The sequence below is a fragment of the Callithrix jacchus genome, chromosome 18 (assembly GCF_049354715.1).
Source record: "Callithrix jacchus isolate 240 chromosome 18, calJac240_pri, whole genome shotgun sequence".
NCBI classification, from domain to species: Eukaryota; Metazoa; Chordata; class Mammalia; order Primates; family Cebidae; genus Callithrix; species Callithrix jacchus.
This window is the reverse complement of record NC_133519.1, coordinates 16161960-16187535: the sequence shown is the minus strand read 5'-3', so window position 1 is coordinate 16187535 and position 25576 is coordinate 16161960. Positions and strand designations below refer to the sequence as shown.

The following is a 25576-nucleotide window of genomic DNA, read 5'->3' as shown; positions in this document are numbered from 1 at the left end:
TTAGGAAAGGGAAGTGGACCTGAATTACAACATTCCCTTTACCCTATATTGGTCCCACTTACACAGCACCAGATAAATGGTCAGAACATAGCAGGGCTGAGTTGATGTGAGAGGGTAAGACTCCTTTTAAAGACAGAACCTAATGGCCAGTTGGCTTTTGTTTATAAGGTGATTTTGGTTGAGTTACAATTAAATGGTCAAGAAATTATACATTCTCAGTGGCATTTTATCAGCAGTATATAAGAACTTTAGCCGGGCTCAGTGGCTCATGGCTATAATCCCAGCACTTTGGGAGGCCAAGGTGGGCAGATCACTTGAGATCAGGAGTTTGAGACCAGCCTGGCCAACATGGCGAAACCCCATCTCTACTAAAAATACAAAAATTGGCTGGACGTGGTGGTGGCAGTAGGGGAGCGCCTGTAATCCCAGCTACTTGGGAGGCTGAGGCAGGGAGAATTGCTTGAACCCAGGAGGCCGAGGTTGCAGTGAGCTGAGATCATGCCATTGCACTCCAGCCTGGGTGACAGAGTAAGACTCCATCTCAAAAAAAAAAAAAAAAAACTTTAGGCAGAGCAAGACTATCCCATAGGCAGGATAGCCCATAGAAACTTATCCTGGCTGGCTTTTTGGAGTTGTACTTATGGTGGATTCATGTAACTGATTACAAAAATAAATTGCTGTTAAAAGACTACTATAACCTATAATGTCTTAGGTTTGTGTAGTTCAATAGTTTATAAATCGCTTTCACAACTATTGTTCCATGTGAACCACTGCTGTGATATGAATAATGTAGACACTGTTTTCTTCATTTATAGAAGGAAGTGAGGATTACCAGGTTTAAGGCAGAAATGCTAATGACAGTAATAGATTCTTCGCTCCTTTTCTTCTTTGTAACTCTGACAAATAATTGAGGGTATTCCCTCAGCGATAATCAACACTTCTAGATCACTGCAGTTATTTGTTAAGTATATGGCTGTTAGTGATGGTACAGAGGAAGTTAACATGAAAAACAGTTATTTCAGTTAAGATAACTTAATTATTTATATTCTTTGTTGGTAGGTAATTCCAACATGGAATATTTCACCAATTAAGAAGGCCAATGAAATTAAGGTAAACTTGGAAGAGTTAATTGTTATTCTTTTCCAGAAAGACTTCATCGGTTTTGAAACTTAAGTACTTCCTCTTTAACTTTTCTTGATCAATCTTTGTTTTAATTCCAGCTTTGTTTTTTTCCATTCTATTACTCTTAGGTTTGCATCTCATGGAATCACTTTAACCTCTGCCTCGTGTTATTTGCTTTAGCTGCACATTATGCTCTTAGGATTTTTTTTTTCCTGCCCTGCTTCTTTCCCTTATTTTCCAAATATGTATGATTTGTGTTTCCCATTACTTCATTTCTTTCTAATTGTACTAATGTAGCCTCCTCAGTTTGTGGATATCCACCTTGAAGAAGATGATTCTTCAGATGAAGAATATCAGCCAGATGATGAAGAAGAAGATGAAACTGCTGAAGAGGTCAGTGAATGTTAGTTGGTAATATTTGTCTTAATAAAGCAGGGTATACTTTGTTTCCTTAGTAATGTCACTTGTAGAGAGGATTGAGATGTGGTTCTTTTTTCAGCTCATTTCTATGCTTTAAACTTTTTCTACCCTTTATACTCCCTTAATTTTAAAATTTATTGTATTATGAAATATAGCACAGAAATGTGCATAGAATAAAAATGTATAACTTCAGTTATTATAATGCAACTCCTTATGAAACTATAGCAAAGCCAAGAAATAGAACATTCCTGAGACATCCCCTGTATGCCCTCCCCAGTCACAGGCACCTCCCTCCCCCTAAAAATAACCACCACCTGCCTTTGGTAATTATTTATTTGCTTTTCTTTTTAGTTATATCACCTCAATATGTATCTCTACACACTATAGTTCAATTGTTACTGTTTATGAATATTACATAAATGGACTTGTGTTTATATGTTTTGTTCCTAGCTTTTCAAAATTCAACATTATACTTTTGAGATTCATTTATATTACTGCTTTTAGGTATACTTTATTCACTTTCATTCTGTGTTAATAAGTTCTTTGACTTGTTTCTTAATTTGTTCTTTGAATTGAATTGTTTGATAAAAGGATTTTAGGCCTCTTACATTTGGTAATGCAAATTAGGATAGTGATCTAATGCCTGTCTCCACCTTTAGGATATATATATATATTTTTTTTTTTTTCGTTTTGAGACAGTCTCCTCTGTTGCCCAGGCTGGAGTGCAATGGCATGATCTTGGCTCACTGCGACCTCCACCTCCTGGGTTCAAACGATTCTCCTGCCTCAGCCTCCTGAGTAGCTGGGATTATAGGCATGTGCTACCACGCCTGGCTAATTTTTGTATTTTTAGTAGAGATGGGTGTTTCACCATGTTGGCCAGGCTGGTCTCGAATTTCTGACCTCAAGTGATCCACCTGCCTCGGCCTTCCAAAGTGCTAGGATTACAGGCATGAGACACTGCACTCAGCCTTTAAGCTTCTATTTAAATTTTATTTTCTGTTACTGTAACTAGTTGAGTGATTGATATTTTATGATTCCTTCTCTTGATTAGACTTTGTGGAATAAGGTAGGGACATAAATATTAAAGTGAACTGGATTTATGTTGTAGAGTTTATTGGAAAGTGATGTTGAAAGCACTGCTTCATCTCCACGAGGGGCAAAGAAATCCAGATTGAGGCAGTCTTCTGAGATGACTGAAACAGATGAGGAGAGTGGCATATTATCAGAGGTAAATTAGCATCATACAAAAGAGATAAGTTAGACGTAACTGTGTGAATAGATTATTTAACTGTTTAAGTAGATTATCCATGGTGATTCTGGGCTGTTACCTGTCTTCAAAGTTCATTAAGTTAGTAAATAGTTAAAAGAAGGCTAGAACTGAATGATAGCTAAAGAACTTTTCTGAGTTCTCATTAAGGGGCCAAAAATGTGCAACTAGCAGAGTTTCTTTTCTCCTACCCTTCTCTTCTTTCATATCTGTTGTTTTGTTTTCTGATATTGTCCTAAAGTCATGGTTGTTAATTTCCCACATTTTGGTAACCTAAGTAGCATTCTGTTGACTTCACTAGAAATAGGATGAAACCTAATTAGATCAGTACACTTGGTATCTTTGTTTTTATGTACCCCTATCTAGAGAAGAAAAAGGACAATTGTGTATGGAAGGTCTACCTCTTTTTCCCTCTCTCTTTTTTTTCCTTTTCTTGCTTTCTCTTTCTTTCTTCCCTCCTTCCTTTTTTGATGCAGTTACCTCTTTTAATCAGGCTGAGAAAGTCACCACACCATCCATCAGGCACATCAGTGCTGAAGTAGTGCCTATGGGGCCCCCGCCCCCTCCAAAGCCGAAACAGACCAGAGATAGTACTTTTATGGAGAAGTTACATGCGGTAGATGAGGAGCTGGCTTCCAGTCCAGTCTGCATGGATTCTTTCCAGGTAAATATTACTGTACTTCACTGAGAAAGTCAGATGGAGTAATCTAGTTGTTGCTAAGGCTGGGAAGGGAGAGGAAAAGACAACTACAATTTTATATAAGTAAGAGTCTTTGATACTTTATATTTGGCTAGTGCTATTTTCTGCTAAGTGACAATGGCAGTTTGAGTTTTTGTTGTTGTTGTTTTTTTGAGACAGGGTCTCACTCTGTCACCCAGGCTGGAGTACGGTGTTGTGATCTTGGCCCACTGCAGCCTCCGCCTCCCAGGCTCAAGTGATCTTCCCACCTCAGCCTCCCCGGTAGTTGGGACTACAGGTATATGCCACCACACCTGGCTAATTTTTAAATTTTTTGTAGAGATGAGGTCTCCCTGTATTATTGCCTAGGCTGGTATCAAACTCCTGGGCTCAAGTGATCCTCCCACCTTAGCCTCCCAAAGTGCTGGGATTACTGACGTGACCCACCATGCCTGGCTGAGAATGGCATTTTCTAAGGAGGAAATGAACTATATAGCAGAGAGCATTTTAAAATGTAGAACATAGGAAAAACCTTCACCCAGATTCCCGAGAATTAACCTTTTACTGCAATTGCTTGATTGTTCTGTTCCTCTTTCTCTCTGTATACACATACTGTTTCTGAATCATTTTTAGAGTGTGTTGCAGGCATGATGCCATTTTACCTCTATCTGCTTTTGTGTATGTTTCCTAAAAATGAGTTTATTCTCTTGTATTAACACAGTACAATACACTATATAATCCCAGCTATGTGGGATGCTGAGGCAGGAGAATTGCTTGAATCTGGCAGACAGAGGTTGTAGTAAGCCGAGATTGCACCACTGCTCTCCCACCTGGGCAACAGACACTCTGTCTCAATAAAAAAAAATAAGGTTACAGTAATATTCAGTAATATTACATAATATATTAAAGTGCTTATTCTGGTTTTGCCTGTTGTCCCAATAATGCCCTTCATGTTGAAGGAAAAACATTTCTTTTCCCTATTCAGCATTCAACCCTGGATTAAAGATGCATTTAATTGCCTTGTTCTTTAGTCTTCTTTAATCTGGAAGAGTTTCTCAGTCTTTCTTTGTCTTTTATAACTTATTAGTTTTGAGGCTTATATACTACTTATTTTGTAGAATTTTCTTCAATTTTTATTTTTCTAATATTTCCTCATAATTCGATTTAGGTTTTGCACTTCTGTTACAACTACCAGAAGGGGGAATGTGTGCTTCTCAGTGTATCAGATCACAAGGCACATGATGTCTCTCATGTTAATTTTCATCACTTGGTTAAGGCGATGTCCGCTTGGTTTTCCCAGTGTAAAGTTGTTTTCCATTTTTAATTAGTCTATATCTTACGGGGATATACTTCAAAGACAAATTTTTCTTTCTCTTTCTTTTTTTGAGACAGTCTTGCCCAGCTGGAGAGCAGTGGCGTCATCTTGGCCCACTGCAACCTCCACCTCCCAGGTTTAGTCTCCTGCCTCAGCCTCCTGAGTAGCTGGAATTACAGGTGCTGACACCACACTCAGCTAATTTTTTGTATTTTTGTAGAGATGGGGTTTTCCCATGTTAGCCAGGTTGGTCTCCCGACCTTAAGTGATCTGCCCACCCCTGCCTCCGAGAGTGCTGTGATTACAGACATGAGCTACCACGCCCGGCCCAATTAATCAAATTTCCTTTCTTACACTAATATTAGCATCCATTGATTATTCTTGACACAGTCATTACTATGGTCGTTGTCAAATAATGACTTTGTAATTCTCAGATATAGCCAGTAATTTTTTTTTTTTTTGAAACAGAGTCACAGTTGTCATATAGGCTGGAGTGCAGTGGCATGATCTTAGCTGATTGCAATATATGCCTCCTGAGTTCAAGTGATTCTTATGCCTCAGCCTCCTGAGTAGCTGGGACCATGGGCATGCACCACCACATTCAGCTAATTTTTTGTATTTTTTAGTAGTAGACACAGGATTTCACTGTTGGCCAGGCTGGTCTTAAACTGGTCTCAGGTGATCCACTCTCATCAACCTCCCAAAGTGTTGGGATCGAAGGTGTGAGCCATTGCGCCTGGCCTTAGCCAGTAAATTTTAATGTTCCAAATTTTCCCTACCACTCTTGCAGGTCAATGAAAAATATGTCTGTCCTAAAATTTTAAAGTATGATATAATAATTTAAAAATAAATCCTAAAATTTAAAAATATAGTTAAGGCTGGGTACAGTGGCCCACACCTGTAATCTCGGCACTTTGGGAGGCCGAGGCAGGCGGATCACCTGAGGTCCAGAGTTCAAGACGAGCTTGGCCAACATGATAAAACCCTGTCTCCATTAAAAATACAAAAATTAGCTAGATTTGGTGGCAAGCGCCTATTAGTCTATATCTTACGGGGATATACTTCAAAGACAAATTTTTCTTTGAAAAAGGCTGAGGCATGAGAATTGCTTGGATCTGGGGAAGTGGAGGTTGCAGTGTGCTGAGATCGTGCCACTGCATTCCAGCCTTGGTGACAGAGCGAGACTCTATATCAAAATATGTTTTTTATACACACACACACACACACACACACACACACACACACACGTACAATAAAATTAAAAATAAAATATTGAATGGAATAGCCCTGAGTCATTTAATCACCCTGATTTTGAATGAATAAATTATAGTAGGGACGGTAATAGTTTTTTATCTATCCATTTATTTAACAAACACATATTGAATGGTTGAAGTTGAGAAACAACAGCATAGAAGACAGAAGAAGTTGTTCTTCCTGGAACTTACAGTCTATTGAGGAGAGATAGGCTATAAACATATAAACAAGTAAATTCAGATAGTGGTTAAGTGCTATCAACTAAATTAAAATGAGAAAATATGAAACTTTCTATCAGAGAACTTTAGATAGGCTGATCAGAAAAGACCTCCTTGGTTGTAATTTCATCCCTTTGGAAGGCCTAGGCTAGAAGATTGCTTGAGACTAGGAGATTGAGACCAGCCTGGGCAATATAGTGAGACTCTCAACAAAAAATACAGAAAAATTAGCTCGGTGCAGTGGCGCATGCCTGTATTCTTAGCTGCTTGGCGGCTGAAGTTTGGGACGGCAGTGAGCTATGACCACCCCCATACTCCAGCATGGGCAACAGTGTGAGAATCTTTTTAAAAACAAAAACAAAATCAGGGTTGGGTATGGTGGCTCATGTCTATAATCCCAACAGTTTAGGAGGCCAAGGACAGTGGATCACTTGAGTGAGCCCAGGATGTCAAGATAAGCCTGGGTAACATAGTGAGACCTTGTCCCTACAAAAAATTAAAAACTTAGCTGGGCATGCTGGCATGCACCTGCATTCCCAGCTACTGGTAGGCTGAGGTGAGAGGATCACTTGAGCCTAGGAGGTCGAGGCTGCAGTGAACTGTGATCATACCATGGCACTCTAGCCTGGGTGACAGAGCAAGACTGTCAAAACACAAAACAAAAAGGTCTCTTTGAGGAGATGGCATTTGAACTGAGATCTCAATGAGAGGAAAACAGGCATGTAAAAGATCTGGGGAGAAAAAGTGCCCCATACGGAAGAAACAGCACATTCTGAGCCCCTAAGATAGTAACAATCTTGGCATGGTTAAGGAACAGAAACCACACGAAACATGGGATCATGGGAAAGAGAGGTAGAAGTGAGGTCAGAGAGCAAGGCAAGAGCTAGATCATGAAGGTTTTAGGAAACCATGATAAGGAGTGTAGATTTTATTTTAAACGTTAGAAAAGATGCTGGATGGAGTGGCTCATGCCTGTAATCCCAGCACTTTGGGAGGCTGAGGCAGGTGGATCACCTGAGGTCAGGAGTTAGAGACCAGCCTAGCCAACATGGTGAAACCCATTCTCTAACAAAAAAATTCACCTGATGTGGTGGTGCACACCTGTAATCCCAGTTACTTGGGAGTCTTGAGGCAGGAGAATTGCTTGAACCTGGGGAGTGGAGGTTGCAGTGAGCTGAGATCATACCACTGCACTCTGGCCTAGGCAAGAGTGAGGCTCCATCTCAAAAAAAAAAAAAAAAATTAGGGCCAGGAGGGCGGATCATGAGGTCAGGAGTTCAAGACCAGCCTGACCAATGTGGCGAAACCCCTTCTCTACTAAAAATACAAAAATTACCTGGGCGTGGTGCTGTATGTCGGTAATCCCAGCCACTCAGGAGGCTGAAGCAGGAGAATCGCTTGAACCTCGGAGGTGGAGGTTGCAGTGAGCCAAGATTGAGCCACTGCACTCCCGTCTGGGTGACAGAGCGAGATACTGTCTCAAAAAACCATAATTAGAAAAGATTTCTTTGTTATTTTCAGGTTAATGTTAAAAATTCCTTTTGGTTAATGTATGGGAAATGGACTATAGTAAAGCAAGAGGATAAACAGAAGCCCATTAAGAGGTTAATGCAGTGTAGTCTAGGGAGAGCTTCCCAAATTGATCCACAGATTCAATACAATCTCTATCCAAATCCCAGCTGTCATTTTTGTGGAAATTGACAATCAAATCCTACAATTCATGTGGAATTGCACAGACCCAGAGTAGCCAAGACAGTTTTTAAAAAGTACAAAGATGGAAGTGTCACACTTTCTGATTTTATTTTCATTTTTTAAAAATAAATATTTTAAATGAGACAGGGTCTTGCTCTGTTGCCCAGGCTGGAGTGCAGTTGTGATCTCAGCTTACTGCAGCCTCATTCTCCTGTGTTCAAGTGGTCCTCCCACATTGATCTCTTCCGTAGCTGAAACTACAGGCATGCGCATGGTAGTAGATGCCTGTAGTCCCAGCTACTTGGGAGGCTAAGGCAGGAGGATTTCTTGAGCTCAGGAGTTCAATGCTTTAGTGAGCTCTGATTGTGCCACTGCTCTAGCCTAGGTGACAGATAGAGACCGTGTCTCTTGGAAAAAAAAAAAAAAAGGCTGGGCACGGTAGCTCACACCTGTAATCCCAACACTTTGAGGCCAAGGTAGGCAGATCACCTAAAGTCAAGAGTTCAAAACCAGCCTGGCCAACATGGTGAAACCCTGTCTCTACTAAAAAATAAAAAAGTTAGTCGGGTGTGGTTGCCGACGCCTGTAATCCCAGCTACTTGGGAAGCTGAGGCGGGAGAATCACCTGAACCCAGGAGGCGGAGGTTGCAGTGAGCTGAGACCACACCATTGTACTCCAGCCTGGGTGTCAGAGCAAGACTCTGTCTCAAAAAAGGAAAAGTATTGATAGATACTACAACAGGGTGGGATTTGAATGCTTTATGCTAACTGAAAGCAGCCAGAGACAGGCTATACATTCTATGATTCCATCTTTTAAATGTCCAGCAGAAACAAATCCATTGAGACAGAAAATAGATTAATGCTTAACAGGAGCTGGGAGGAGGGGGAAAGGGAAGCAACTACTAATGGTTATGGGCTTTCTTTTTGGGATAATGAAATGTTCTGAAATTAGATAATGGTGATGGTTGTGTAACTCTGTTAATATACAAAAATCCATTCAATTGTATACTTTGAAAGGGTGATCTTTATGGTATGCGAAGTATATCTCAATAAAGCTGTTAAGGTTGGGTGTGGTGGCTCACGCTTGTAATCCCAGCACTTTGGGAGGCCAGGGTGGGTGGATCACAAGGTCAGGAGTTCAAGACCAGCCTGGACAAGATGGTGAAACCTCATCTCTACTGGAAATATAAAAATTAGCCTGGTATGGTGGGTAAAAACTAGTGTATGGTGGCAGGCACCTGTAATCCAAGCTACTTGGGAGGCTGAGGCAGTAGAATCGCTTGAACCTGGGAGGTGGAGTTTGCCGTAAGCTGAGATCTCTCGCCACTGCTCCCCAGCCTGGGTGACAGAGTGAGACTCTGTCCCAAAAATAAATAAATAAATAAAATGTTCGTAAAATGTTGGTTTCAAACTAATGTCATTTATTTTATTTTATTTTTTTATGTCATATTTCTTATAGTTTCAAACAATAATAAACCCACATCGTTTAGAGGCGAGATCCTGTTACTTAAGCTAAGATGAGAAGAAAAGAAGTGATGATGAGGTTTGGAAGCATCATTCACTCAGTGACTTTTGTTTTTCTTTCTCCATTGTCCAGCCCATGGATGATAGTCTCATTGCATTTCGAACGCGTTCTAAGATGCCTCTGAAAGACGTTCCCCTGGGCCAACTAGAGGCAGAGCTCCGAGCTCCAGACATCACTCCAGATATGTATGACCCCAATACAGCAGATGATGAGGACTGGAAGGTGTGGCTAGGGGGACTTATGAATGATGATGTGGGGAATGAAGGTAAGTTTCGGTTTCTGATTTATTATGTATATTGTCCATTATCTGTTGTAAAATTTTCATTATTTGGAAGGGTATAGAATGGAATGGTTTGGGTTAATTGATTTAATTTGTATTTAACTGATAATTTATCTTAAATCAATAGTTTTTGTTTTTGTTTTTTTTTTTTTTTGAGACAGGGTCTCACTCTGTCACCCAGGCCTAATGCAGTGTTGCAGTCACAGTTCATTGCAGCCTTGACCTCCTGGGCTCAAGCAGTCCTCCCTCTTATCCCACCGAGTAGCTGAGTCTACAGGCACATGCCGTTGTGCCCAGCGAATTTTTTCATTTTTTTATAGAAACGAGGTCTCATTATGTTGCCCAGGCTGTTCCCACCCTCTATAGTGGGTAAAAACCAGTGTTGGAAGTGAAACACATGCACCTAAATGACCATTAGGTCAACAAAGAAATTAAGATGAAAATCAATAGTAGAGGGCCTAACAAGCAACAAAATGATAACAATTGTGTAAGGAGAAAAAGATCGAGTTTGAAGGTAAGTCATTAATATGCAAAGTGGAGAATCAGTTCCTTAATAATCAGCAACTGACATATTATCCCCTTAGTCATTCTGACTCCATTACTCACCCCTTTGACAATCTGATGAAAACTATGCAGCCTTCCCCCAGAAAAATATACATGAAATTTTTGTATGATTTTTTGGGGGATACATATCTTTTAAAGTTTATTTATTGACATTTCCTGGTTCTACCAGGTTCAGAAATCTCCACGAAAAAGAATGGACAGGACAGATAGTTCTAAGCATTTTGTAGACAGTGAAATCTCAGAGAAATTCATTGTCTTGTTCAATGTTACAGAGTCTATTTGTTGTACTCCTAGGACTAGAACCCAGGTTAATATTCTAGGAGCATGTTTCAATCAGAGAGGTTTCATGGTACGTTAAACCATTTTTTAAAAGGATAGGATTTTTCATAATAAGCTGTGCTTTTTATCTCTCGCCTAGGCTAATACAAAATAATGACAGTAAGAAAGTCAGGCTTTCTTAGCTTTATCGGTAGCAGCAGCTTTGTCCTCATTTTCATCACTTTGGTTCAAAGACCTGAGAGGGTAGCTATTGGGAAGGAAAGACCAGGCAGAATTGACTGTCAGAATTTTGAAAGTCTAAGACACTGTTTCTCGTAATTTGGTTCCTAGAACTTGAATCAGAATTGAGGAGTGTATGGATGTGTGTGTTGGTGATGTTTGTTAAAGATACGGATTTCAGGGCTTGACCCCTTACCTACTGATTCAGAATCTAATTAGTATGGTCTAGGGATCTAATTCTGATACAGCTAAAGGATTGGATTGGAAACTACTGGTCTGGGAAAGGTAAGAGCGCATGATAAAGGTTGATTGGGGAATTGGACTAATGTTAGGGGGTGGGTGAAAATCTGCTTTCCTTAAAGTAAAACTTAGTATTTTTGTATGTGCCTATTCAGACAGATTTTTTTTAAAAGAGCATACAAAGCCAGTGATTAGGATGGGTGTGATCCCCAGATCTACCAGTTAAAACACAATACTGGAGGGGTATACCAGCTGGGTAAATACTGACATTGTTAATCAGTCCAAAAAGTGATTAAGCTCAGAGGGCAGATTCCACAACCAGAGTACTAAAAGCTGAGCAGAACTCAGAAGAATCCCCCCTAAATGATTTTTTAGCACCTTTGTTAAATGAGTGCTCTGAGAATAATATGGACGCATTTGTGTGGTGTGGGCAGAAGCTATCTGTTGCAGTTCTTGCATCCAAACAGATGGAGTCCAAACCTGTGTATACTACTTATTATTATGGACTCTTCCCAGAACTTTCATTGTTTAGCAATGTTTGTTAAGAACTTGCTGTGGGCGGGGCGTGGTGGCTCACGCCTATAATCCCAGCACTTTGGGAGGCTGAGGAGGGTGGATCATGAGGTCAAGAGATCGAGACCATCCTGGTCAACGAGGTGAAACCCCGTCTCTACTGAAAATACAAAAATTAGCTGGGCATGGTGGTGCGCGCTTGTAGTCCCAGCTACTCGGGAGGCTGAGGCAGGAGAATTGCTTGAACCCAGGAGGCGGACGTTGTGGTGAGCCGAGATCGTACCATTGCACTTCAGTGTGGCAGTGAATCTCCGTCTCAAAAATAAAAAAAGAACTTGCTGTGAAGAGAGTTATATAGGAAGTATTGTGGAGACTGTGAAGAGGAATTAAAGAATTTTTAACTGAGAAGCTAAACCCACAAATAGATTTAAAAGATTTGATATTTATAGGTATATATTAATAGCTATATATAAACAATGCATATTAATATAAACTGAGTATAAATGTTGAATAAAGAACAAATTAGATTAGGGTTTAATCAGCACAAATTTTTCAGTGATTATGTATTTAAAAGAGTGTGTATATGTGTGTGTGTCTTTGTGTGTATGTATATATATATATATATACACACACACATATATATATGTATGTATTTGTTTTTGAGACAGGGTCACAGTCTGTCACTCAGGCTGAAGTGCAGTGGCACGATCACAGCTCACTGCAGCCTCAAACTCCTGGGCTCAAGCAGTCCTTCCAGCTCAGCCTCCTGAGTAGCTGGGTCTACAGGTACATATTACCAAACTTGGCTAAGTTTTTTAAAAAAGTCATTTGTAGAGATTAGTTCCCACTGTGTTGTCCAGGATACACACACACACACACACACACACAAAATATATATATATATTTTTTTGGTGAGACAAAGTCTCACTTTGTCCCCCAGGCTGGGGTACAGTGGTACAGTTTCAGCTCACTGCAACCTCTGTGTCCTGAGTTCAAGCAATTCTGCCTTCCAAGTAGCTGGGGATTACCCCCCCCCACATGCACCACTACTCCTGGCTAATTTTTTTTTTTTTAATGGAGATGGAGTCTCGCTTTGTCACCCAGGCTGGAGTATAATGGATCGATCTCCGCTCACTGTAACTTCCACCTCCTGGGTTCAAGCAGTTCTCCAACCTCAGCCTCCCGAGTAGCTGGGACTACAGGTACATACTACCATGCCTGGCTGATTTTTTTTTTTTTTTTTTTTTTGAGACAGAGTTCTGCTCTTGTTACCCAGGCTGGAGTACAATGGTGCGATCTCAGCTCACCGCAACCTCAGCCTCCTGGGTTCAGGCAGTTTTCCTGCCTCAGCCTCCTGAGTAGCTGGGATTACAGGCACGTGCCACCATGCCCAGCTAATTTTTTGTATTTTTAGTAGAGACAGGTTTTCACCATGTTGACCACGATGGTCTCGATCTCTTGACCTCGTGATCCACCCGCCTCGGCCTCCCAAAGTGCTGGGATTGCAGGCGTGAGCCACCACACCCAGCTGATTTTTTTTTTTTTTTCCTTTAGTAGAGACGGGGTTTCACCATATTGCCCAGGCTAGTCTCAAACTCCTGAGCTCAGGCAGTCCTCCCGCCTCGGCCTCCCAAAGTGCTAGGATTACAGGTGTGAGCCACCATGCCCAGCCAATATTTATATTTTTAGTAGAGACGAGGTTACACCATGTTGGCCAGGCTGGTCTCCAACTCCTGACCTCAAGTGATCTGCCCACCTTGGCCTCCCAAAGTGCTGGGATTACAGGAGTGAGCCACTGTGCCCAGCCCCAGGCTTTATATATATATTTTTATAACAAAAGATGCTCATTATGGCCAGGCAAGGTATCCAGCCTGGGCAATGAGAGTGAAACTCCATCTCAAAAAAAAAATGCTCATTTATTATGAAAAGTTAAAACATTATGAAAGGGGGGCCAGGCTCTGTGGCTCATGCCTATAATCCCAGCACTTCTGGGGGGCCAAGGCAGGTAGATTACTTGAAGTCAGGAATTTGAGACCAACCTGATCAACATGGTAAAACCCGTCTCTACTAAAGTACAAAAATTAGCTAGGTGTGGTGGTGCACATCTGTAGTCCCAGCTGCTCAGGAGGCTGAAGCAAGAGAATTGCTTGAACCTGGGAGGCGGAGGTTGCAGTGAGCCGAGATCATGCCACTGCACTCTAGCCTGAGCAACAGAGTGAGACTCCATCTTAATAAAAGAAAATTTAAAAAACCATTATGAAGGGTACTTGTTAATAGTTTTATGTGTTTCTTTCTAGATATTCTCTGTGTATTCAATCAATCACATATTTATCTCAAACAAGAATTTTTTTCCACAAAAAGAATCATACTATACATATTGGTCTGTATCTGCAACTTGCTTCTTTCACTTAGCAGTATAATTTAGATACTTTTCCATTATAATGCATAGAGATCACCTCTTCTGTCTAATGGATACATGCTAGTAAGAAATTTAGGTATTCTTTTTTTGTTCTTTTTTTTAATCAGTTTCTCAGGTACTAGCTGCATTTCTCAACAGTCACATGTGGGTAACGGCTACTGTATGATACAATACATGTATAGATCATCTCTATTATCACAGAAAGTTCTGTTAGACAACCCTGATCTAAAATTATCTGGGGAAAAATATTACCTTAATATGTAACAATCACATAATTTAATGACTTTCATAATTTATACTTAGTAATTAAAAACACAGTTTAGCATTGACATTAAAGAAAATTAGCCTGGGCACTGTGGCTAATGCCTGTAATCCTTGCACTTTGGGAGGCTGAGGTGGGCAGATCATCTGAGGTCAGGAGTTCGAGACCAGCCTGGCCAACATGGTGAAACCTTTGTCTCTACTAAAAATACAAAAATTAGCCACGTGTGGTGGCAGGGGTCTATAATCCCAGCTACTTGGTAGACTGAGGCAGGAGAATTGCTTGAACCCAGGAGGCAGAGGTGGTAGTGAGCCAAGATTATGCCACTGCATTCAACCTGGGTGACAGAGTGAGACTCCGTCTCAAAAAAGAAAATTATGAGGGAGAAATGCACCCATATTTCCATTATTCTATCCTAACAGATATTTGTTTTTTGTATATTTTTAGTTATTTATGATTCTTATTATAAGGTTATAATTTTACATGGTTATGATTATATGTATGTATTGTACTTATGTCATACATGTATTGAACATTTATAGAATGGTTACATGTTCACATTTTATATGTATACATGTTGAGTATCCCTTCATCCAAAATGCTCAGGACCAGAAGTGTTTTGGATTTCAGATTTTTTAAGATACTAGAATATATGTTTTATTTATTTATTTATTTAGAGACGGAGTCTTGCTCTGTCACCAGGTTGGAGTGCAATGGCATGATCTCAGCTCACTGCAACATCACACTCCCAAGTTCAAACAATTCTTTCTCAGCCTCCCGAGTAGCTGAGAATACAGTCACACGCCACTACGCCCAGCTAATTTTTATATTTTTAGTAGAGACAGGGTTTCACCATGTTGGCCAGGATGGTCTCGATCTCTTGACCTTGTGATCTACCCGCCTTGGCCTCCCAGTGATGGAACTACAGGCGTGAGCCACTGTGCTTGGCCAAATATATGTCTTATTATACTTAACAGATAAGCATCCCAAATTTGACATCTGGGCCAGGTGCAGTGGCTCACAATGTAATCTCGGCACTTTGGGAGGCTGAGATGTTCACATCGCTTGACCCCAGGAGTTTAAGACTAGCCTGGGCAATGTAGCAAAACCCTGTCTCTACTAAAAATACAAAAATTAGTTGGGCATGGCGGCATGCACCTGTAATCTCAGCTACTTGTGAGGCAGAAGTGGGACAATCCCCTGATCCCAGGCAGTCAAGACTGCAGTGAGCCATGATCATACCACCGCACTCTGGCCTGGGTGACAGAGTAAGACCCTATCTCAAAAAAAAGAAAAAAGGGAGGCTGAGGCTGGCTGATTGCCTGAGGTCAGGAGTTCACAACCAGCCTGGCTAACATGATGAAATCCGGTTTCTATTAAAAATATAAAAAATTAGCCAGGAGTGGTGATGTGCTTCTGTAATCCCAGCTACTCAGGAGGCCGAGGCAGGAGAATCGCTTGAACCCAGGAGGCAGAGGTTGCAGTGAGCCAAGATTGTTACCATTGCACTCCAGCTTGGGCAATGAGAGCAAAAGTCTGTTTCAAAAACAAAATAAAAAGCACAAAAAGAAAAAAGAAAATTTGAAATCTGAAATGTTCCAATGACTGTTTCCCTTGAGAGTCATATTTGCACTCACAAAGTTTCAGATTTTGGATTTTTGGATTTGGAGTGCTTAGCCTGTATTCTTTTATCATCCTAAGAAATTATAATTACATAGCATTCTCTAATTGTTGGGAATTTGAGTCATTTCTTTTCTCACTGTCAGCTGTATTGTACAAGCAGCTTTTACAGAAACTATTATTTTCATGGGATATACTACTCAAAATTACCTGAGCATGGTGGCATATGCCTGTGGTCCAAGCTACTCAGGAGGCTGAGGTAGGAGGATCACTTGAGCCCGGGAGTCGGAGGTTGAAGTGAGCTGATGTTGCACCACTGAACTTCAGCCTGGGTAACAGAGCGAGACACTGTCTCAAAAAAAAAGAAAAAGAAATGTGCTTTATTGGAACAGATTCTTAGAAGTTTGAGATCAGAGTTGGGAATAAGAGTCTGAAATACCTTTTTCCCTAGATGAAGCAGATGATGATGATGATCCAGAATATAATTTCCTGGAAGACCTTGATGAACCAGATACAGAGGATTTCCGGACTGACCGGGCAGTAAGAATCACCAGTGAGTCTGTGTTTATTGAAGTCCTGCTCTTGACTGCTCTGCATCTGCCTTTGTTTACTTTGTATATTTTTAGGGGTGAAGTTTGTATCTCATCCAAGTTAAGACATTGAGGATTCTTTTACCGATTTATTTCTCTTATTCTTTAAATTTAGGTATATATTCAGAAAGCCCATCAGTTGCTCATTTGTATATCCCAAAGTCACATATTGTTCTTACCGTTCGGCAGGGATTGTGCAATCTGAATAAGTCATGGCGTCTGTGCTGTAGGAGTTCAGCCTAGTAGAGTGATAGAAGCAGAAAATGTTACAATACGGTGATAAATGCTGTAACAGATTTTATGTAAGATACACTAATGGCCTAAAAGAGAGTGTCCTCTCCTAGAGTGTGATATGGAGTAGGGTAGGAGAACTTAGGAAAGAATTTGCAGAATGAAATGGTTTTTTATCTTAGTTCTGAAGGAGGAATAAGAAATTTGGTGAATGGAGACAGAGAGGAATATTGCAAATAGAAGAGCATCTGCAAACCTCAGAATTGTAAAACATCAAAAAGTATGTTTGGAAAATAGTAAGTATTTTGGTGGTTTACATGAGTGAAAAGATACAGAAGTGATAGATAAGATTAGGTAGTGTTTATATCGTGGAGGATCTTTAAGCTCTCAAAATGATGTTTAAGGCTGGGTACGGTGGCTCAGGCCTGTAATCCCAGCACTTTGGGAGGCAGAGGCGAACAGATCACCTGAGGTCAGGAGTTCAAGACCCACTTGGCCAACATGGCAAAACCCTGTCTCTACTAAAAATACAAAAATTAGTTGAGTGTGGTGGTAGGTACCTGTAATCCCAGCTACTCTGGAGGCTGAGGCAGGAGAATCACTTGAACCCGGGAGGCGGAGGTTGTATGAGCCAAGATCACACCAGTGCACTCCAGCCTGAGCAGCAGAGTGAGACTCCACCTCAAAAGAAAAAAACAAAACAAAACGAAAATGAGGTTTCAACAGTAAATCAGTAGGAACTGATTTGGATTTTAGAAAGATCACTTTGATTTAGTACCAGTTTAATGTATTAATTTGTTAGATAAAGAGAACAAGACTGGAGGTATGGAAAACAATTATGATAACTTGGCTTGAGTTACTTGTTTAAAAAATTATATCATTGAGCTAGGCATGGTGGCTTATACCTGTAATCCCAGCCCTTTGGGAGGCTGGGGCTGGAAGATCGCTTGAGCTCAGGAGTTTGAGAACAGCATAGGCAACATAGAGAAATGTTGTCTCTACTAAAAAGAAATTAGACAAATGTGGTGGCACGAACCTGTAGTCCCAGCTACTCGGGAGGCTGAGGCAGGAAAATTGCTTGAACCCAGGAGGCGGAGGTTGCGATGAGCCGAGATCGTGCCATTGCACTCCAGCCTGGGTAACGAGCAAAACTCCATCTAAAAAAAAAAAAGAAAACATATTTCATCCTGAAGAAATTCTACTTATGGGGAGAATGAAAAGTAAAAAAATATAGTTTTTTATTGCACGTAGGCATTCCCCTGTACTGGAATAATATACATGACATAGAGAAGATAAGATGCTGGATCTTGACCAGCTCATGCAGAGAGCTTTATAAGCATTCAAGAGAAACCTAACTAAAGAGAATTATGTAAACACAATCCTTTAGAACTTACATTTTATTTTATTGCTTTATTGTGTCTTTTATCTTTCACCTTGCCTTTTTTTTTTTTTTTGCGATGGAATCTTGCTCTGTCATCTAGGCTGGAGTGGCACGATCTTGGCTCACTGAAACCTCTACCTCTCAGGTTCAGGCAATTCTCTTGCCTCAGCCTCCCGAGTAGCTGGGACTACAGACACGTGCCACTACACCCAGTTTGTTTTTCGTATTTTTAGTAGAGACAGGGTTTCACTGTGTTAGCCAGGATGGTCTCGAACTCCTGACCTTGTGATCCGCCTGCCTTGGCCTCCCACAGTGCTGGGATTATAGGTGTGAGCCACCGTGCCTGGCCCACCTTGCTTTTAATTTTAGAATACTATTTCCTTTATGAAGATCTTTTATTTATTTATTATTTTGTTAATTTCTTTTGTTTTGTTTTGAGACAGTCTCGCTCTGTCTCCCAGGCTGGAGTGCTGTGGCGTGATCTTGGCTCACTGCAACCTCCACCTCCCAGGTTGAAGCGATTCTCCCTCAGCCTCCCAAGTAGCTGGGACTATAGGTGCATGCCCGGCTAATTGTTTGTATTTTAGTAGAGATGGGGTTTCATCATGTTGCCAGGCTGGTCTTGAGTTCCTGAGCTCAGGCAATCCAGCTTCCTCGGCTTCCCAAAGTTCTGGGATTACAGATGTGAGCCACTGCACCAGCCATTTATTTTGGTATATTATGACAATGATAGTGGAAGCATTGATAGGAAAGCAAATCAAAGAAAATGTAGAATGAAAATGTTCGAGGATTTAGGCTTTGAGAAAACTTAAAGTACAAGAAAAACCTAGAAAATCTAGTATTGTAGAAACCAAAGGAAGAGTTTTTTGGCTGGGTCACAGTGGCTATAATCCTAGCACATGGGAGGCTGAGGCGGGAGTTCATGACCACATGAGCCCAGGAGTTCAAGACCAGCCAAGATAGGACAAGATAGTGAAACATTGTCTCTACAAAAAAAAAAAAAAAATGAAAATTAGCCAGGTGTGGTGGTACATGCTTGTAGTCCCAGCTACTTGGGAGGCTGAGGTGGGAGGATCACTTGAGCCCAGGAGGTGGAGGTTGCACTGAACAGAGATCATGACACCGCACTCCAGCCTGGGAAACAGAACAAGACCCTGTTTCAAAAAAAGAGTCTTTCAAGAAGGACAGGGTGGTCAACAGTGTCATATGCTAGTCAGGAAACATCTGCTTAAAGCACAAAAATATCTTAAATTTAGCTATCAGCCTGGAATATATTTGCCTTCCCTTTTTGGTTGTTACTTTCTTCAGTTTACATATAATTTCTCAGGGAGATCCTCCTTCATTAGGATCGATCTTCTTGCTCTGCACTCCCTTACCACTCTTTTTGTCCTTTTATATCACCTCATAATTGCTTATTTAATATCTGTCTTCTCCCCTAGACTGTAAGTTCCTCAATAGTTTTGTGTGTTTATTGCTGTAAAGCTAGTGGCAGTATTTGCCAGTCAAATAGAGATGAGTAAACGAAGGACCGTCTTTCTAGTCATATAGTTCTGTAATTATAAGTGAAAGCTGGGGTAGAATTTTAAATTTTTTTTCCTGCCTCTTGTGTCTCATCATGTTTGATTATAGTCCCTTTAAAAGGACTTATCCTTATATGGATAACTAAAGTTAAAAAGCATAGAATCACAGAATTTGAAAAACTCCATGTGGTTACGTTTTCCTCCCACTTGAGAATTTGTTTACACTTTCTCTGAGGTGGGCTTTTAGTCTCTGTTTGGATACTTTCAGTGACAGGGAGCTCATCAATTCTGCAGATAGTATATCCTAAACTTGAACACCTCCTCAATTAATACTTTCCTTATTGAACCCAAATCTGCTTTTTATATTCCTCCTGTTTGTCTTTTTTTTTTTTTTTTGAGATGGAGTTTCACTGTTGTTGCTCCGGCTGGAGTGCAATGGTGCAATCTTGGCTCACCGCAACTTCTGCCTCCCAGATTCAAGTGATTCTCCTACCTCAGGCTCCCAAGTAGCTGGGATTACAGGAATGCACTAACACACCCACCTATTTTGTATTTTTAGTAGAGCCAGGATTTATCTATGTTGGTCAGGCCGTTCTCTGTCTCTCTCGTTCTCTCATATATCCCAAGCATCTAAAACAGGGATTGAAGTATAGTTAGTGCTCACTAAATGTTTTTGAATAAATAAATGAAGGATAGCCAGTAGTGGTGGCTCACACCTGTAATCCCACCACTTTGGGAAGCTGAGTGGGGCTGATTGCTTGAGCTCAGGAGTTGGAGACCACCCTGGCCAACATGGAGAAACCTTGTCTCTATAAAATATGCAGAAATTAGCTTGGCATGGTTCCATGCATCTGCATTCCCAGCTACTTGGGGGGCTGGAGTGGAATGATCAACTAGGCCAGGGAGGGAAAGTGGAGGTTGCAGTGAGCCAAGATCACTCCACTACGCTCTAGCCTGAGTGACATAATGAGACCCTGTCTTTAAAAAAAGGATAGATACGAAGAATTTGTCATGCCTTGTTGAAAACATTATACATTGTCTTCATGGAATTCCTCCTTATTGTAAAATCTAACTTATACCAACACCATATTGTTTGGCTTTGTTGCAGAAAAGGAAGTAAATGAGCTGATGGAAGAGCTGTTTGAAACTGTGAGTAATGATCTTCAAGTGAGAACATGGGATTGAAAAAGTCAGTTCTCCAGCAACATGTGCCATTTGGCCTCTATGATCTCCCTCTAGGACAGGAGAGTCTGACTGAACCAATTCTCTTTTTAGTCTCCCTGGGAAATAATATAGTGACAAGGGAATTTTTCTGATTAGATTATACACATGTATGTTGTTCTTATTAAAATTTTCCTTGAAACTTTTTTTTTTTGGAGGGACTTGCTCATCACCCAGGCTGGAGTGCAGTGGTAAAATTACAGCTGACAGCAGCCTTGACCTTGTAGGCTCAAGCAGTCCTCCATCTAATCCTAAGTAGCTGGGATATACCACCACACCCAGCTGATTATTTTATTTGTAGAGACAGGGTCTTACCTGGGCTCAAGCAGTTTTCCTGCCTTGGCCTCCCAAAATGCTGGAATTATAGGTGAGAGCCAGCATGCCTAACCCCTGGAAAACTTCTGATGGCTTCCCCTACTGTCATTTGTGTGTCCTTAACGGTTGTCAACTAGTTTTAAACTACTTTGTGCACAAATAATTACATTTTTCATACATTTGTCTCAAAAGATCTTTCTGTTTAAGAGATTGATCATTTTGAGGCTGGGTGCCATGGCTCATGCCAGTAATCCCAGCACTTTGGGAGGCCATCATGGGTGGATCACCTGAGGTCAGGAATTTGAGAACAGCCTGGCCAACATGATGAAACCCTGTCTCTACTAAAAACACAAACATTAGTGAGGCATGGTGGCGGGTGCCTGTACTCCCAGCTACTGCAGAGGCTGAGGCAGGAAAATTGCTTGAACTTGGGAGGCGGAGGTTGCAGTGAGCCCAGATCATGCCAGTGCACTCCAGCCTGAGCAATAGAGCAAGACTCTATCTCAAAAAAAAAAAAGGAGAGAGAGAGATTGATAATTTTGAGTTACCTTTGTTCAGTCCTTACTGTTGCAAGTTGACTGGTTGAGCGACTTCTTTCTTGTCATTAGAGCCATCCCAAGTGTGGGTGTGTGGGAGTCCTGAAGTGACAAAGGTCCTGAAGTGACAAACTGTGGGTGTGTGGGAGTCCTGAAGTGACAAAGGTCCTGAAGTAGGCTTTTTCTGGGTTCCAGAATTATTAAACTCTTGTAATCTATAGTTTCTCACTCTTCCTTCCTAATACTAGAGCAGCATTCAAGAGGCCCATTCCCCAGGAAAACCTTCCTTTTCCTTTGCCCACAGTTCCAAGATGAGATGGGATTTTCCAACATGGAAGATGATGGCCCAGAAGAGGAGGAACGTGTGGCTGAGCCTCGACCTAACTTTAACACCCCTCAAGCTCTACGGTAGGCTAGTTGAAGACCTTGAAATTTGGAATAGAGGAAAAGTTTATTTCTGAAAAGGTTTTCAGAAATTGCAATTAACAATTTTTCGTCCCCAACCAGCTTCTGTTACTGATATAAGGATGCAGAGCCCTGTCAGGAGTTAGGTGTCAAGTGAAAATCTCCTTGTTATGGGGCAGTGCAGCTGTAGGCCAAGCTGTATCTGTTTGGGAAGGGAGAAAAAACAGTAGCTGGCATCCGTATCTGCTTCTCCAGGTGAGTGGTGCTGGAGAGGTATGTAGGACTTTATGTGGCCAGCCACACAAACTACCCAATATTGTAATATCCAGTCTGTCTCTTTTGTTCTTTTTATGTGACATTAACATCTGCTAAATGTGACTGAAAATTTCTTTCTTTCTTTTTTTTTTTTTTTTGGAGACAGAGTCTTGCTCTGTTGCCAGGCACCAGGCTGGAGTGCAGTGGCACGAGCTTGGCTCACTGCAATCTGCCTCCTTGGTTCAAGCAATGCTCCTGCCTCAGCCTCCCAAATGGCTGGGACTACAGGTGCATGCCACCACGCCCAGCTAATTTTTTTTTTTAGTAGAGGCGGAGTTTCACCATGTTGGCCAGGATGGTCTCCATCTCTTGACCTCGTGATCCGTCCACCTCAGCCTCCCAGAGTGCTGGGATTACAGGCTTGAGCCACCCTGCCTGGTGACTGAAAATTTCTTAGTCACCTAGGCATTAGTGGATCAAACCCTGAAGCACCTGCAGTAAGGAGTCTGAAACATTTGTGCTGACCCTTTTGCATGAAGTTGGAACTTGTGTCACAGCATCCAGAAAGTAGAGGCTTTAATTTTTTCCCCATTTTGTGGTGGACTTGCATCTACAGTGTATTCAGTTGTTACCCATTGTGAGTAGCAGCATGTAGTCATTAGGTGGATGGCTAGAGGTCAAAATGAAGTTTGTGCCATAAGTGGAACAAAGCAAGGGGAACAGACCCTCTACTTAATCCTGTGTTTGAACTTAATAGCATTACTAAGTAGAGAGCTTGGGATCCATCTGAAACCTAGGCCTTTAGGGAGCTTTCAATTTAGTGAAAAAAGATAAGGTATGCCAACCAATGTCTGAAAACTAGAAATTACCAGTCATTTTCCATTACAACGAATATCACAATACAACTACACCAAAAATCTCAAGATTACTAAGTCAGTATTTGTCCCATTATTTTAAGTTATAGTTTATAGAACAAAATTCTGGTATAGCGGAATGGAACCATTCATCCTGGGAACATATAATGGGATTTGGTTTATAAATGTATTTTGGTTCTACTGAGCGACTCTTTAACTTTATAAAATGTAGGAAGTAGAGACTGGGCACAGTGGCTTAAGCCTGTAATCCCAGCATTTTGGGAGCCTGAGGCGTGTGGATCACCTGAGGGCAGGAGTTCCAGACCATTCTGGCCAACATGGTGAAACCCCATCTTTACTGAAAATACAATTAGCCAGGTGTGGTGGCGGACACATGTAATCTCAGCTACTTGGGAGGCTGAAGCAGGATAATTGCTTGGAGGCGAAGGTTGCAGTAAACCAAGATCACACCACTGCACTCCAGCCTGGGTGACAGAGCAAGACTCTGTCTCAAAAAATAAATAAATAAATTTTATGCAGTATCGAAATAATTAAAAACTCCTGTTAGAATTCAGTTACCTTCTGTTATGCAATGGATTACAGTCTTATATCATCTCTTATGTTGATACATTCTGTGAAATGTGCCATTAAACGATTTCATCATTGTGTGAACATAGAAAGCACCTGTATAAACCTAGGTGGTTTAGCCTGCTGCATACCTAGGCTATATGGTATAATGTATTGCTCCCAGGCTACAAACCTGTACAGGATGTTACTGTATTCTACTGAATTCTGTAGGCATTTGTAATACAATAGTAAGTATTTATGTATATAAACCTAGGAAAGATACAGTAATCTTACACAACCACCTGTGTATATGTGGTTCATTATTGACTGAAACATCGTGTGGCACATGACTGTACTTGAGTAGCTCCTGCTTCTCTTTCTGTTGCAAATACAAACCTGTTTTAATCTTTGACTAAATAAAACATCCTAGATTCTGTAAGTCCATAGATACTAAAAATATCTTCACTTGCTCTTAGCCAAAAGGCCAAGAAGTGAGAAAAAAAAACATCTTAAAATACAATGAAGCATAGAGACAGAGAGGAAAAGAAAAAAAAGAACAAAACAAAAATTCTGGGAAAGTGAGTTATCTGTGCTTCTCTTATCAGTTATACAAGTAATACTTATTAAAGCTAAGAGCAAGGCCGGGTGCAGTGACTCACACCTGTAATCCCAGCACTTTGGAAAGCCGAGGTGGGCAGATCACCCAAGGTCAAGAGTTCTAGACCAGCCTGGCCAACATGGTGAAACACTGTCTCTGCTAAAAATACAAAAATTAGCCGGGCCTGGTGGCATGCACCTGTAATCCCAGCTACTCGGCATACTGAGGCAGGAGAAACACTTGAACCTGGGAGGTGGAGGTTGCATTGAGCCAAGATTGCACCACTACACTCCAGCCTGGGTGACAGAGCAAGACTCTGTCTCAGAGTGATAATAATAATCATCATCATCATTGTAGGCCAGGCATGGTGGGTCACACCTGTAATCCCAGCACTTTGGGAGGCCAAAACTACACCAGCCTGGCCAACATGGCGAAACCCTGTCTGTACTAAAAATACAAAAAAAAATTAGCCGGATGTATTGGTGGGTGCCTGTAATCCGAGCTATTTGGTAGGCTGAGGCAGGAGAATCACTTGAACTTGGGAAGCGGAGGTTGCAGTAAGCTGAGACTGCTTCATTGCACTCCAGCCTGGGCAACTGGAATGAAACTCCATCTCAAAAAATATATAATAATAAATAAAACTAATGCAGGCTATGTTTCCATTATCTGCTTTTTTATGCTTCTGCTCTTCTGTTTCTTCAGTGATAGTAGTACAGATGTTTGAGTTTTCAGTTCTCAGAAAAGATTGTATAGATGGGCTTTAGGTTTTTACCCTGTGCCGCCCAAAACCACAGTAAGTACTATAAAAGAAAACATAATTTTTATCCCTGATAGTTAATTGAAAAAAGTTATTTATTGCTGTAATATTGGGATTCCTTGCAAGATGATAACGTGCTTGTTATAGCTGCATCAACAGATCTTATCCTGATTGTGTAAGGTATCAGCATGTGCTTAATCACTTAGGTATCTTACTTATTCTACTTTTACTTCAGAACTGATATGCTAGGTATTTGAATTTTTGCTTCAGCCCTGGAAATAGTCTCTCAGGAGGGTATGGGTGGGGAGTTAGGATTAGGAACCTTAGGAGAGGAATTTATTTTATTTAATTAATTTATTTAGTTTTGTTTTTTTGAGACAGTCTTGCTTTGTCGCCCAGGCTGAAGTGCCGTGGAGAGATCTCGGCTCACTGCAACATGTGCTTCATGGGTTCAA

At 41.0% G+C, this 25576-nt stretch overlaps 1 protein-coding gene across 25 annotated transcripts in view; it reads left to right on the top strand.

Moving 5' to 3' along the window:
• Nucleotides 1–25576, top strand: part of GON4L (gon-4 like) — a 96976-nt gene that overhangs the window by 34276 nt on the left and 37124 nt on the right. For 19 of the 25 annotated variants that reach the window (XR_013529405.1, XR_013529404.1, XM_078355864.1 and 16 more), the window contains 8 exons: nt 1060–1110; nt 1420–1515; nt 2654–2773; nt 3306–3476; nt 9568–9760; nt 16343–16444; nt 20722–20762; nt 21990–22093. Coding sequence is in view for 22 of the 25 variants with exons in the window: in XM_078355864.1 (XP_078211990.1) it covers nt 1060–1110; nt 1420–1515; nt 2654–2773; nt 3306–3476; nt 9568–9760; nt 16343–16444; nt 20722–20762; nt 21990–22093 (878 nt within the window). In the remaining 3 variants the exon portion in view is untranslated. Of the gene's footprint in view, nt 1–1059; nt 1111–1419; nt 1516–2653; nt 2774–3305; nt 3477–9567; nt 9761–16340; nt 16445–16894; nt 17009–20721; nt 20763–21989; nt 22094–22262; nt 22346–25576 lie in introns of those variants that run through there. The other 6 variants (XM_078355866.1, XM_078355865.1, XM_078355863.1 and 3 more) reach the window with 3 other exon arrangements.